This window comes from Convolutriloba macropyga, chromosome 1 (assembly GCF_964194025.1).
Source record: "Convolutriloba macropyga chromosome 1, txConMacr16.3, whole genome shotgun sequence".
Classification (NCBI taxonomy): Eukaryota; Metazoa; Xenacoelomorpha; order Acoela; family Convolutidae; genus Convolutriloba; species Convolutriloba macropyga.
Genome location: NC_134468.1, coordinates 88,519,989 through 88,535,725, shown reverse-complemented (window position 1 = coordinate 88,535,725; position 15,737 = coordinate 88,519,989). Strand labels below are relative to the sequence as shown.

Below are 15,737 nucleotides of genomic sequence, written 5' to 3'. Positions count from 1 at the left end.
CCTAAATAATTGCGGCGTCTGATCACAGGAGGCCTTGAGCAAAAGGAAAAACAGAGACGCGCATTGCTCAAGCCGTCACTGTGCGCCCAAAAAATAGCACTGCACTCCATCAGTGCTACAAAAAAGCATGGCACTCGATGAGTGCTCACAGGACTCAAATAATTGCAGCGCTCTATCACAGGAGGCTCTGAGCACGCACAAAAAAAGCTCATGCCATCACTGTGAGCGCTGAAAAGCAAAGAGAGCACAACGTGCGAACTCACTGTTTGAAGATTGAAGTCCGCTGTTGCTGCTGCTGCGCCAAGGCAAACAAACAAAAGCTCTAAAATTAAGCATTTGGTCTAACATGAAAATGAACACAAACACAGAGAAACACAGAAACGCGAAGAAACACGCCCGCAAAACGCGCCCGCACCGCACGCACATCCCCATCATGAGGTGCACCAAAACCCAGCGGGGGGGAAACCGACTAACCGGCGTCTCAACGGGACAGGGGGGGGGGTGGTGCACCTCATGGGGCGAAACGCCCTCACCTTAGAATAATAGTATATATATATAAGTAATAAGAGGAGAGAAGATTAACCACTCAACCAATATGGTTGAAAATTAGAGGAGAGTTCCCCCACTATATATGGGTTCTAATGCAACCCTAATGGGAGCTCAGCTGACCAGTTTTAACAATTTTCCAAGTGAGATTACTGAATTTTGGGCATATTTTGAGGGGGGTGGGGGGGTCACCCGCAGAGTCAAAATTGACCCCCTAGATCTCGGAAAACCCTATACAAAATATATATGGGCAGATTCCCAGTTACAAATGGGGTTCAACGAGCCCATTCCTGCAGTCAAAGTCATTAATTTCAACATTTCACACGTAGAAACGTGACACGTACCAGTCACTAAAAGGTAAAAATGGCCGTATGTGTCGAGGCCAATTTATCGAAAACGGCTGAAAGAAACAAAACGCTATTTACAGGGATTAAAGTACAGCTCACGCTGAGTTCAAATCAACAAACAGATCAAAAATCGGTTCACTATACGAGGAGATATTCCAACATAAAGGTACCGTACCAAATGACCAAATTGACCCAATTTCGGTCCTGTTTCTGTACTATAACCACATTATAACCACTCATTATAACCAGTGATTTATAACCAAAGCCACACATACTGTCGGGGGAGTCTACAGAACCAATTCTCGGGGCGAATGCAGCCATATAGAAGTTTAAGGTGTCACAACCGGATGGTGTCAACCGCTTCAGGAGGTTAAACCGGGGCCAAGTTCCCTGGCCAATTTCTCGAAAACGGCTGAACAAAAACAAACGCCCTTAGTACAGTTTGTAGCACGGCTTGAGATACGCATCATATTAAAAAATGAGCCCAATCGGTACATTCTTCAAGGAGTTATAGCAAATATAAGGTACCGTACCAAATGACCAAAAAGCGAGGTGACCTGACTTCAGAGCTAAAATTTGACATGAAAATGTGTCAAATAAATTACACATAATAGCTAGAAAGCTTGGTCATAATATAAGGAAGCTAAAGAACCAATAAACAAGCTTTAAATCGATTTGTGACAGAGCTTAAAGGTGGTGTCAAGGTGGTGTCAACCGCTTCTGGGGCTAAAATCGAGGCCAAGTTCCCTGGCCAATTTCTCGAAAACGGCTGAACAAAAACAAACGCCCTTAGTACAGTTTGTAGCACGGCTCGAGATACGCATCATATTAAAAAATGAACCCAATCGGTTCATTCTTCGAGGAGTTATAGCAAAAAGAAGGTACCGTACCAAATGACCATGGAGGAGAGATACACCACCTCCAGAGCTAAAATTGAACACCTAAACCACAGAAAATGATATATAAAGTATACATATTCGGAATCTGCGTGAAACGGGCTATTCAAAACACTAATTTTCCAAAACACAGTTCAAAACTTCAAGGTGACAAAACGGTGTCAACCGCTGGTGTCAACCTCTTCTGGGGCTAAAACGAGGGCAAGTTTACTGGCCAATTTCTCGAAAACGGCTGAACAAAAATAAACGCCCTTACTACAGTTTGTAGCACGGCTTGAGATACGCATCATATTAAAAAATGAGCCCAATCGGTGCATTCTTCAAGGAGTTATAGCAAAAACAAGGTACCGTACCAAATGACCAAAAAGAGAGGTGACCTGACTGCAGAGCTAAAATTGACTGTCTCAATTCCGTAAAATGATATGGAAAATATATATGGGGATACTCCCCACTAACTGAGGATTCTAAAACACTAACATTTGTTGGGTAAATCGCCTGCTTTGTTGTACCGAAATTTGGGTCACCCAGAATAGCCCGAAAATTCGGCCTATTTCAACTTTGAACATTAATAACTTTTTGATTAGGCCGATTTGGGAAACCAACCAAATACTGCAAGCAAGAGGGGTTCAGTGCTAACAAAATGCGACCACTCCCGTTTAATTTGGTCCTGTACTTTAGCAGATATTAACAAAATACTGTTCTGTATCCCATTTTTTGGGCTAAAATCGAAGCCCAAGATCTCCGGAACCGACGTAAAACAACGTGAAACAGCGTTCCCGGCGTATTTGTGGGTGTAATTCTGGTCCACTTCCACGTTCTAGGTCACGGCAAACCTTCATGATGAGGTGGGAAAAAATTTCCCACCTCACCATGAAGGTTATGATGTTTTGTGTGTTTTGACATAAAACAACATCCACAGAAATTTGATGAAATCGTGAAAAATGAAAAATTGTTGAGTTGACCCCATTAATTGACACAATTGGCTTCTCGATCATAAATATTGGCCAGAAAACACAAAAAGCCAGCCGGAAAACGTGTTCAATTACAAAAAACACCACTCAACACTTAAATTTCAGAAAATATTTGTTTTTCCGTGGTTCGGCCCTTTACAGAGAAAAAATAGCCCATTAAACTCCACAAAACCATACAAAATTGGTAACTGGGATACTTTTCATTATCAGACGAACCTAAAAAACTCATATAGGTAGGTTTACTTTGTTATTTTGGGTACAGAATTTTGTGAGATACCAACATGAACTAAAATTTCAACTTTTTTTTGAAAGTTGACCTTGAATAAATTTTTTACTGTCGCGGTTATAGAAACCACTCACTAGAAGAAGCAACCACATTTAGTGGCCAACACTACGAACTCATGATTGTTCAATTTGGTTCAGTAGTTTTGAAGAATTGATCGAACATTTGAGCAACACCTCATTTTTTGGGTGCCTGAGAAACCAATTTTTTTCGCAAATTCTTGCAAAAACAACTTGAAACACTAATGAGACAAATGATGATACAATTATACAAAAGAAGATAGAGCCGAAAGCTCTAAAAGTGAACGCCAACAAATGAAATGCATTCTTTCATTGATGTATTTTTTAAAATTTTGTTTTAATTAATCTATACAGAATTGTTTCATCGTTCAGATTTTTTCTGCTTGTTTTTTTTTAAATCTCTAGATTTCTCAACGAGTACACCAAGGATTTTATTAACTCCTGGCAGATGACATGGTATCTCTATTAACACAGCCTGAACTAGTGTTGTATCTGAATTACATAATTTTTCACAAAAAAATTTTCTGTTTCGAAAAGTTTTGCTAACCAGAGTAAATTATAGTGCCCTCCTACTTGTACTTAATTGCCCAGAAAGGTAGTTCTCGTGATCTGGAAACTCATTTTTTAATCATTTGCCCGCAATTTCTGTTTTAGCCTGTTGTAGTTCATTGTTGTTGTTGCTTCGATATACTTTTCTCGGCATAGAACATAAAAAAAATTAGTTTTGGGGTTGTTCGGATGGTCTTTCAATTAGTCCAAAAACTTACTACTGCAAATAGAAATTTTTGCAATTCTGAGTCCGTTGATATTAAGTCATTTGAGAGCTTTTTGATTGTTCTTTCTCATATGAGAGCGTTTTTCAAAACTGCAAGAGAAAACACATAGGAAAAAATTTATTCTGTGAACAAAAACTTCTTCGCCACCTTCCTATCTTTCTTTCGATTAACAAAATGACTTTGGCCAGTTAAACACAATGCCAAAAAGTGCATAACATTGAATAATCACCAATGACGACCTTTCAGAGTTCTATTTGTAGATTTTGATTGAAATTGTTATGAATTTTTAATCAGACTGACTTAAGTTCTTAATGTTTTTTATGGTTTGATTTTTTTTCGAACCTCGCGTTCATCCATCAGTTGCCTTAAATGCATTAGTAGTTATGTAAACGTGGCACGGTATCCCTATTTAACTCATTAGAGGGTAGACTTTTACGTAAATGATCCAAATTACCCCAAAAACCTATTTTCTGCTTCGAAAAATTTTTGCTAATCGAATACATTCTATTCGTCTCAAAACTGGTTTCATGGACCAAAACCGTCTCATTTTTCTCCTTTGAATGTTTTGTTTATTGATTTTGTGCTTAAAAACATTTATTTTTGCGTTTCGCGAATCAGATCGCTTTGAATAACGATTCTCGACATTGAACATATAAAGTTTGGTTGTGGAGTCGTTGGACAATATCTGATGGTCCTTCACTTAGTCTGATAGGTTACCGATAGCTACTAACATTCTTCTCAATTATGACAGAGATGTTTTTGGGTCGATGGATAGCTTTTTGAAGATCGCAAAATGCCCTTTTTTGAAACCGCAAGAGAAAATACAGAGGAAAAAAATGGATCTGTGGTCAGAATTTTCTACATCATTTTCCTTCCACTTTTTTGGCTATAATAATTTCTTTGCTGAAGGAGTACAGTGTCAAGTTTATGATATGATCACCAAAATCAACTTCCACTCGCAACCAGGCGCACTGCTCTTTATAGAATATATTTAAAACTGTTCGTAGATTTCAATCAGACTGACTTCATTTTTCAACGTTTTTTGTGGTTTGACACCTTTTCAAACCTCAAGTTCAAACAACAAGAGTCACAAACACATTATTAATTTTGAGTACGTGCCAAGTTATCCCTATTTAACGCTTTAGAGAGTAGACTTCTACCTAAATGATCCAAATTACCCCGAAAAACAATTTTCTGCTTCGAAAAAGTTTTGCTAAGCGAATACATTCTATTCATCTCAAAACTGGTTTCATGAACCAAAACTGTCTCATTTTTCTCCTTAGAATGTTTTATTTTTTTAATTTTGTGCTTATAAACATTTATTTTTGCGTTTCGCGAATCAGATTGCTTTGAATAACGATTCTCGACATTGAACATATAAAGTTTGGTTGTGGAGTCGTTGGACAAAATCTGAGGGTCCTTCACTTAGTCTGATAGGCTACCGATAGCTACTAACATTGTTGTCAGTTATGACAGAGAAGTTTTTGGGTCGAAGGATTGCTTCTTGAAGATCGCAAAATGGTCTTTTTTGAAACCGCAAGAGAAAATACAGAGGAAAATAATGGATATGTGGTCAGAGTTTTCTACATCATTTCCTTCCACTTTTTTGGCTATAATAATTTCTTTGCTGAAAAAGTACAGTGTCAGGTTTATGAGATGATCACCAAAATCAACTTCCACTCGCAACCATGCGCACTTCTCTTTATAGAATATATTTAAAACTGTTCGTAGATTTCAATCAGACTGACTTCATTTTTCAACGTTTTTTGTGGTTTGACACCTTTTCAAACCTCAAGTTCAAACAACAAGAGTCAGAAACACATTTTTAATTTTGTGTACGTGCCAAGTTATCCCTATTTAACGCATTAGATAGTAGACTTTTACCTAAATGATCCAAATTACCCCAAAAACCAATTTTCTGCTTCGAAAAAGTTTTGCTAAGCGAATACATTCTATTCATCTCAAAACTGGTTTCATGGCCCAAAACTGTCTCTTGTTTTGCATTTGAACGTTTTGCTGTTTGATTTTGTGCTTATAAACATTTATTTTCGCGTTTCGAGAATAAGATTGCTTTGAATAACGATTCTCGACATTGAACATATAAAGTTTGGTTGTGGAGTCGTTGGACAATATCTGAGGGTCCTTCACTTAGTCTGATAGGCTACCAATAGCTACTAACATTGTTGTCAATTATGACAGAGAAGTTTTTGGGTCGACGGGTTGCTTTTTGAAGATCGCAAATGGTCTTTTTTGAAACCGCAAGAGAAATTACAGAGGAAAATAGTGGATGTGTGGTCAGAATTTTCTACATCATTTCCTTCCACTTTTTTGGCTAAAATAAATTCTTTGCTGAAAAAGTACAGTGTCAAGTTTATGAGATGATCACCAAAATCAACTTCCACTCGCAACCATGCGCACTTCTCTTTATAGAATATATTTCAAACTGTTCGTAGATTTCAATCAGACTGACTTCATTTTTCAACGTTTTTTGTGGTTTGACACCTTTTCAAACCTCAAGTTCAAACAATGAGAGTCACAAACACATTATTAGTTTTTCGTACGTGCCAAGTTATCCCTATTTAACGCATTAGAGAGTAGACTTTTACCTAAATGATCCAAATTACCCCAAAAACCAATTTTCTGCTTTTTGCTAAGCGAATACATTCTATTCATCTCAAAACTGGTTTCATGGCCCAAAACTGTCTCTTGTTTCGCATTTGAACGTTTTGCTGTTTAATTTTGTGCTTATAAACATTTATTTTTGCGTTTCGCGAATCAGATTGCTTTGAATAACGAATCTCGACATTGAACATATAAAGTTTGGTTGTGGAGTCGTTGGACAATATCTGAGGGTCCTTCACTTAGTCTGATAGGCTACCGATAGCTACTAACATTGTTGTCAATTATGACAGAGAAGTTTTTAGGTCGACGGATTGCTTTTTGAAGATCGCAAAATGGTCTTTTTTGAAACCGCAAGAGAAATTACAGAGGAAAATAGTGGATCTGTGGTCAGAATTTTCTACATCATTTTCCTTCCACTTTTTGGCGATAATAATATCTTTGCTGAAAAAGTACAGTGTCAAGTTTATGAGATGATCACCAAAATCAACTTCCACTGGCAACCATGCGCACTACTCTTTATAAAAATTTTTTTAAAACTGTTCGTAGATTTCAATCAGACTGACTTCATTTTTCAATGTTTTTTGTGGTTTGACACCTTTTCAAACCTCAAGTTCAAACAACGAGAGTCACAAACACATTATTAGTTTTGTGAACGTGCCAAGTTATCCCTATTTAACGCATTAGAGAGTAGACTTTTACCTAAATGATCCAAATTACCCCAAAAACCAATTTTCTGCTTCGAAAAAGTTTTGCTAAGCGAATACATTCTATTCATCTCAAAACTGGTTTCATGGCCCAAAACAGTCTCTTGTTTCGCATTTGAACGTTTTGCTGTTTGATTTTGTGCTTATAAAGATTTATTTTTGCGTTTCGCGAATCAGATTGCTTTGAATAACGATTCTCGACATTGAACATATAAAGTTTGGTTGTGGAGTCGTTGGACAATATCTGAGGGTCCTTCACTTAGTCTGATAGGCTGCCGATAGCTACTAACATTGTTGTCAATTATGACAGAGAAGTGTTTAGGTCGACGGATTGCTTTTTGAAGATCGCAAAATGGTCTTTTTTGAAACCGCAAGAGAAATTACAGAGGAAAATTGTGGATCTGTGGTCAGAATTTTCTACACCATTTTCCTTCCACTTTTTGGCGACAATAATATCTTTGCTTAAAAAGTACAGTGTCAACTTTATGAGATGATCACCAAAATCAACTTCCACTGGCAACCATGCGCACTACTCTTTATAAAATTTTTTTAAAACTGTTCGTAGATTTCAATCAGACTGACTTCATTTTTCAACGTTTTTTGTGGTTTGACACCGTTTCAAACCTCAAGTTCAAACAACGAGAGTCACAAACACATTATTAGTTTTGTGTACGTGCCAAGTTATCCCTATTTAACGCATTAGAGAGTAGACTTTTACCTAAATGATCCAAATTACCCCAAAAACCAATTTTCTGCTTCGAAAAAGTTTTGCTAAGCGAATACATTCTATTCATCTCAAAACTGGTTTCATGAACCAAAACTGTCTCATTTTTCTCCTTAGAATGTTTTATTTTTTAATTTTGTGCTTATAAACATTTATTTTTGCGTTTCGCGAATCAGATTGCTTTGAATAACGATTCTCGACATTGAACATATAAAGTTTGGTTGTGGAGTCGTTGGACAAAATCTGAGGGTCCTTCACTTAGTCTGATAGGCTACCGATAGCTACTAACATTGTTGTCAATTATGACAGAGAAGTTTTTGGGTCGACGGATTGCTTCTTGAAGATCGCAAAATGGTCTTTTTTGAAACCGCAAGAGAAAATACAGAGGAAAATAATGGATATGTGGTCAGAGTTTTCTACATCATTTCCTTCCACTTTTTTGGCTATAATAATTTCTTTGCTGAAAAAGTACAGTGTCAGGTTTATGAGATGATCACCAAAATCAACTTCCACTCGCAACCATGCGCACTTCTCTTTATAGAATATATTTAAAACTGTTCGTAGATTTCAATCAGACTGACTTCATTTTTCAACGTTTTTTGTGGTTTGACACCTTTTCAAACCTCAAGTTCAAACAACAAGAGTCAGAAACACATTTTTAATTTTGTGTACGTGCCAAGTTATCCCTATTTAACGCATTAGATAGTAGACTTTTACCTAAATGATCCAAATTACCCCAAAAACCAATTTTCTGCTTCGAAAAAGTTTTGCTAAGCGAATACATTCTATTCATCTCAAAACTGGTTTCATGGCCCAAAACTGTCTCTTGTTTTGCATTTGAACGTTTTGCTGTTTGATTTTGTGCTTATAAACATTTATTTTCGCGTTTCGAGAATAAGATTGCTTTGAATAACGATTCTCGACATTGAACATATAAAGTTTGGTTGTGGAGTCGTTGGACAATATCTGAGGGTCCTTCACTTAGTCTGATAGGCTACCAATAGCTACTAACATTGTTGTCAATTATGACAGAGAAGTTTTTGGGTCGACGGGTTGCTTTTTGAAGATCGCAAATGGTCTTTTTTGAAACCGCAAGAGAAATTACAGAGGAAAATAGTGGATGTGTGGTCAGAATTTTCTACATCATTTCCTTCCACTTTTTTGGCTATAATAAATTCTTTGCTGAAAAAGTACAGTGTCAAGTTTATGAGATGATCACCAAAATCAACTTCCACTCGCAACCATGCGCACTTCTCTTTATAGAATATATTTAAAACTGTTCGTAGATTTCAATCAGACTGACTTCATTTTTCAACGTTTTTTGTGGTTTGACACCTTTTCAAACCTCAAGTTCAAACAATGAGAGTCACAAACACATTATTAGTTTTTCGTACGTGCCAAGTTATCCCTATTTAACGCATTAGAGAGTAGACTTTTACCTAAATGATCCAAATTACCCCAAAAACCAATTTTCTGCTTTTTGCTAAGCGAATACATTCTATTCATCTCAAAACTGGTTTCATGGCCCAAAACTGTCTCTTGTTTCGCATTTGAACGTTTTGCTGTTTAATTTTGTGCTTATAAACATTTATTTTTGCGTTTCGCGAATTAGATTGCTTTGAATAACGAATCTCGACATTGAACATATAAAGTTTGGTTGTGGAGTCGTTGGACAATATCTGAGGGTCCTTCACTTAGTCTGATAGGCTACCGATAGCTACTAACATTGTTGTCAATTATGACAGAGAAGTTTTTAGGTCGACGGATTGCTTTTTGAAACCGCAAGAGAAATTACAGAGGAAAATAGTGGATCTGTGGTCAGAATTTTCTACATCATTTTCCTTCCACTTTTTTGGCGATAATAATATCTTTGCTGAAAAAGTACAGTGTCAAGTTTATGAGATGATCACCAAAATTAACTTCCACTGGCAACCATGCGCACTACTCTTTATAAAATTTTTTTAAAACTGTTCGTAGATTTCAATCAGACTGACTTCATTTTTCAACGTTTTTTGTGGTTTGACACCTTTTCAAACCTCAAGTTCAAACAACGAGAGTCACAAACACATTATTAGTTTTGTGTACGTGCCAAGTTATCCCTATTTAACGCATTAGAGAGTAGACTTTTACCTAAATGATCCAAATTACCCCAAAAACCAATTTTCTGCTTCGAAAAAGTTTTGCTAAGCGAATACATTCTATTCATCTCAAAACTGGTTTCATGGCCCAAAACAGTCTCTTGTTTCGCATTTGAACGTTTTGCTGTTTGATTTTGTGCTTACAAAGATTTATTTTTGCGTTTCGCGAATCAGATTGCTTTGAATAACGATTCTCGACATTGAACATATAAAGTTTGGTTGTGGAGTCGTTGGACAATATCTGAGGGTCCTTCACTTAGTCTGATAGGCTGCCGATAGCTACTAACATTGTTGTCAATTATGACAGAGAAGTGTTTAGGTCGACGGATTGCTTTTTGAAGATCGCAAAATGGTCTTTTTTGAAACCGCAAGAGAAATTACAGAGGAAAATTGTGGATCTGTGGTCAGAATTTTCTACATCATTTTCCTTCCACTTTTTGGCGATAATAATTTCTTTGCTGAAAAAGTACAGTGTCAAGTTTACGAGATGGTCACCAAAATCAACTTCCACTGGCAACCATGCGCACTTCTCTTTATAGAATATATTTAAAACTGTTCGTAGATTTCAATCAGACTGACTTCATTTTTCAACGTTTTTTGTGGTTTGACACCTTTTCAAACCTCAAGTTCAAACAACGAGAGTCACAAACACATTATTAGTTTTGTTTACGTGGCAAGTTATCCCTATTTAACGCATTAGATTTTAGACTTTTACCTAAATGATCCAAATTACCCCAAAAACCAATTTTCTGCTTCGAAAAAGTTTTGCTAAGCGAATACATTCTATTCATCTCAAAACTTGTTTCAAGGCCAAAAACTGTCTCTTGTTTCGCATTTGAACGTTTTGCTGTTTGATTTTGTGCTTATAAACATTTATTTTTGCGTTTCGCGAATCAGATTGCTTTGAATAACGATTCTCGACATTGAACATATAAAGTTTGGTTGTGGGGTCGTTGGACAATATCTGAGGGTCCTTCACTTAGTCTGATAGGCTACCGATAGCTACTAACATTGTTGTCAATAATGACAGAGAAGTTTTTGGGTCGATGGATTGCTTTTTGAAGATCTCAAAATGGTCTTTTTTGAAACCGCAAGAGAAAATACAGAGGAAAATAATCGATCTGTTGTCAGAATTTTCTACATCATTTCCTTCCACTTTTTTGGCTATAATAATTTATTTGCTGAAAAAGTACAGTGTCAAGTTTATGATGTGATCACCAAAATCAACTTCCACTCGCAACCATGCGCACTTCTCTTTAAAGAATATATTTAAAACTGTTCGTAGATTTCAATCAGACTGACTTCATTTTTCAACGTTTTTTGTGGTTTGACACCTTTTCAAACCTCAAGTTCAAACAACGAGAGTCACAAACACATTATTAGTTTTGTTTACGTGGCAAGTTATCCCTATTTAACGCATTAGATATTAGACTTTTACCTAAATGATCCAAATTACCCCAAAAACCAATTTTCAGCTTCGAAAAAGTTTTGCTAAGCGAATACATTCTATTCATCTCAAAACTGGTTTCGAGGCCCAAAACTGTCTTTTGTTTTGCATTTGAACGTTTTGCTGTTTGATTTTGTGCCTATAAACATTTATTCTTGCGTTTCGCGTATCAGATTGCTTTGAATAACGATTCTCGACATTGAACATATATAGTTTAGTTGTGGAGTCGTTGGACAATATCTGAGGGTCCTTCACTTAGTCTGATAGGCTACCGATAGCTACTAACATTGTTGTCAATTATGACAGAGAAGTTTTTGGGTCGACGGATAGTTTTTTGAAGATCGCAAAATGGTCTTTTTTGAAACCGCAAGAGAAAATACAGATGAAAATAATGGATATGTGGTCAGAATTTTCTACATCATTTTCCTTCCACTTTTTTGGCTATAATAATTTCTTTGCTGAAGAAGTACAGTGTCAAGTTTATGAGATGATCACCAAAATCAACTTCCACTGGCAACCATGCGCACTTCTCTTTATAGAATATATTTAAAACTGTTCGTAGATTTCAATCAGACTGACTTCATTTTTGAACGTTTTTTGTGGTTTGACACCTTTTCAAACCTCAAGTTCAAACAACGAGAGTCACAAACACATTATTAGTTTCGTTTACGTGGCAAGTTATCCCTATTTAACGCATTAGATATTAGACTTTTACCTAAATGATCCAAATTACCCCAAAAACCAATTTTCTGCTTCGAAAAAGATTTGCTAAGCGGATACCTTCTATTCATCTCAAAACATGTTTCAAGGCCAAAAACTGTCTCTTGTTTCGCATTTGAACGTTTTGTTGTTTGATTTTGTGCTTATAAACATTTATTTTTGCGTTTCGCGAATCAAATTGCTTTGAATAACGATTCTCGACATTGAACATATATAGTTTAGTTGTGGAGTCGTTGGACAATATCTGAGGGTCCTTCACTTAGTCTGATAGGCTACCGATAGCTACTAACTTTGTTTTCAATTATGACAGAGAAGTTTTTGGGTCGACGGATAGCTTTTTGAAGATCGCAAAATGGTCTTTTTTGAAACCGCAAGAGAAAATACAGAGGAAAATAATGGATATGTGGTCAGAATTTTCTACATCATTTTCCTTCCACTTTTTTGGCTATAATAATTTCTTTGCTGAAGAAGTACAGTGTCAAGTTTATGAGATGATCACCAAAATCAACTTCCACTGGCAACCATGCGCACTTCTCTTTATAGAATATATTTAAAACTGTTCGTAGATTTCAATCAGACTGACTTCATTTTTCAACGTTTTTTGTGGTTTGACACCTTTTCAAATCTCAAGTTCAAACAACGAGAGTCACAAACACATTATTAGTTTCGTTTACCAGGCAAGTTATCCCTATTTAACGCATTAGATATTAGACTTTTACCTAAATGATCCAAATTACCCCAAAAACCAATTTTCTGCTTCGAAAAAGTTTTGCTAAGCGAATACATTCTATTCATCTCAAAACTGGTTTCATGAACCAAAACTGTCTCATTTTTCTCCTTAGAATGTTTTATTTTTTAATTTTGTGCTTATAAACATTTATTTTTGCGTTTCGCGAATCAGATTGCTTTGAATAACGATTCTCGACATTGAACATATAAAGTTTGGTTGTGTGGTCGTTGGACAATATCTGAGGGTCCTTCACTTAGTCTGATAGGCTACCGATAGCTACTAACATTGTTGTCAATTATGACAGAGATGTTTTTGGGTCGATGGATAGCTTTTTGAAGATCGCAAAATGGTCTTTTTTGGAACCGCAAGAGAAAATACAGAGGAAAATAATGGATATATGGTCACAATTTCAAACAATACTTTCCCGCCCCTTATTATCTGAACAGTCAGTTTTAGCCATGTAAACACAAAATGAAAGTTCAAGAGGAGCACGCCAAAAACTAGTTACCGACAGCAAGGATTAAAGATGATATAGGGCATTTTAGTTTTTGCTGAATTTTTCTAGTTTTCTGCTCGGACTGACTTTGTTTCCTTCTAATCTTCCATTGAGGAATATTATGTAAACTTCAATAAGATTTTTTAAGATGTTTTTTTTTCAATTAGAGCTTCATACTTAATATAGTTATGTTGTTTGAGTTTGCAGGTAAATTCTAGGTAACGTATTCTAGGTAAATTGCACGCATCAATTTTTTGCAGGTAATTTTACAGGTAATTTTACCTGCAATTTTGCTTACCTGCAAACGTTGCAGGTAAATTTACCTAGACATTTTTTAGAGTGTATATGGCACGCAGATCTATTATTTCGCAGTTATTCCGGCAATCTGCCGGCTATGTTAGTTTAAGAAAGACATATTTCATGAAAAATGTTTGCATGAGTGATTTTGTTTCAGAGAACGGTTTCTACAAGTGCTTATGGGGTCCCTGTTACAAAGGAAGAAAGAACTCAAAGTAGGTAGCAGCTGAAGGCTTTCTTGTATTGAAGATGACTGAAAGTTTCTTTTCAATTGAGATTAATTTTTGGCAATTTAGAGCTATTTGAAAATCCAGCCACATAGCATTTCGAAGATGAGTCGTGTAAAATGATTGCATGGCAGAATATCATAAATTCACATCTCAGAGCTTTTAACTCTTAGTTTGCTTGACGTGTTATATTGTAATCAGATATGGTGATATTGGGTGATCACACTTATTCAAACAAATAATCATTTCAGAGTGTTTCCGAACCCCAATCGCCTTGGGCGTCACCTTCGAGAGTCTCACTTCAAATACGCGGCCAGATACATCTACCCTCCCCAGATCAGCCGACACTTTGTTAGCAAAGGAATGCTTGGTCACTTCCAGCAGAACCCTCAGCCCCCTCCTCCAGGCACTGTGGGTGCGACTACAGGCCATGATTCCATGCCCACCTGGGGTCAAACTGAGGTTGTTGGGGGAATTATTCCGACTCCGCAGGCTTTCAGGAGCTTGACTCATGATGTGAACCACATGTGGAATGTGGTGCATGTTCAGAACCCCTATGCACCACAGGAGTTGCCCCAATTGAGTGTAGCCAATCAAGGTCTGTTGCATTGACTGAATCCACATTTGTGCGGTGTTCCGCCTTCAGTTAATTTTGAATGTGTAGTGTTGGTGGTGCTGCGGCCGGACGTCAGAGAAGCAAACTAATCAGCTTGCTTCACTGACGCCAGTGTTGGTGGTGTATCAAAAAAGACCCTTGAGTTATAGTTACTTTGGCACGATATGCCTGGGCTACCCTTTGCCCACTGTTGTTCCTTTTCAACAGTTATAACTTTCTTGAGATTTGCTTCACAAATCTTCTTTTGCTACCGTGAAAAAGTCATCCATTTCCTAACCATTGAATTAAATCTAAATAATCAACATTATGACTTGGTGTTCAAAGTTACAGTTTTTTAGCACGTGCCTCTCCTGGTACACTGGGCCCCCATTTTTGGGCACCAAAAATCAGAAAGTTTGCAGTCGATCTCTTGTTGTTGTTGAAGTCTGTTTGAAGTTGCTCTTTGTCGTCTCGTCGTGTTCTCTTTTGCTCTGTTGTGTCTTTTGTGTAGCTGAACTGTATTTCTTACTTCATCTGCTGATGACTATGTTGAAATGTTGTATTGAGTTGTGTCCTCAATAAAACGCTGATCTTGAAGTTATGGACTCGTCCATATCTACAAGTATGTCTGTCCTGACTTTGATAATGTCTGCTGTTGATGAATGTGTTGACTGCTGTTCAAAAAATGCTGTTGCTTCTTCTGAAGTAATTCTTGCTGAAGTGTTTGTTGTTGTGAAATTTCTGCTGATGTCTTCCGTCGGTGTTGTCTGTAGATTGTTGCTGTGTACTGGTTGTCAACGTGCTGCTTGTAGTGTTATAAGAAAGAATTGTATGCTGGTAAGTTGAATTGCTTTTGTGCTGATTGCGTTTGACTGTGTACAATTTATTTGTTCTGAATCAACTTTTGTATTGGCTGATTGGCGAATGTCAAAAAACTGAACGATGTCTGGAAATATTGTTGTTGCTTGTCTGCTCGTTGAAGGATGGATGCTGGTTGACAAATTGATGCTCCCCGTGTTCCCTAAGTGCCTAAATCTACCACTACCTTGTACCTATTGCCTACCTTTTACCTGTTTTTCCCTAATTAGAGTTTTGTCGGAATACCAAATGTTTTGTAATACTTTTTACCACTGATGTCTGGTTTTACCTAAGCGGTTTAGTGTCATCTAATCATTCAAAATACTGTTATACTGTCAGT

At 36.8% G+C, this 15,737-nt stretch overlaps 1 protein-coding gene across 1 annotated transcript in view; it reads left to right on the top strand.

Moving 5' to 3' along the window:
• LOC142354085 (protein polybromo-1-like) overlaps positions 1-15,737 on the top strand; it is a 159,754-nt gene that overhangs the window by 119,476 nt on the left and 24,541 nt on the right. The window contains exons 23-24 of the mRNA XM_075406388.1: positions 13,875-13,932; positions 14,196-14,542. Of these exons, the coding sequence (XP_075262503.1) occupies positions 13,875-13,932; positions 14,196-14,542 (405 nt within the window). The remainder of the gene's footprint in view (positions 1-13,874; positions 13,933-14,195; positions 14,543-15,737) is intronic.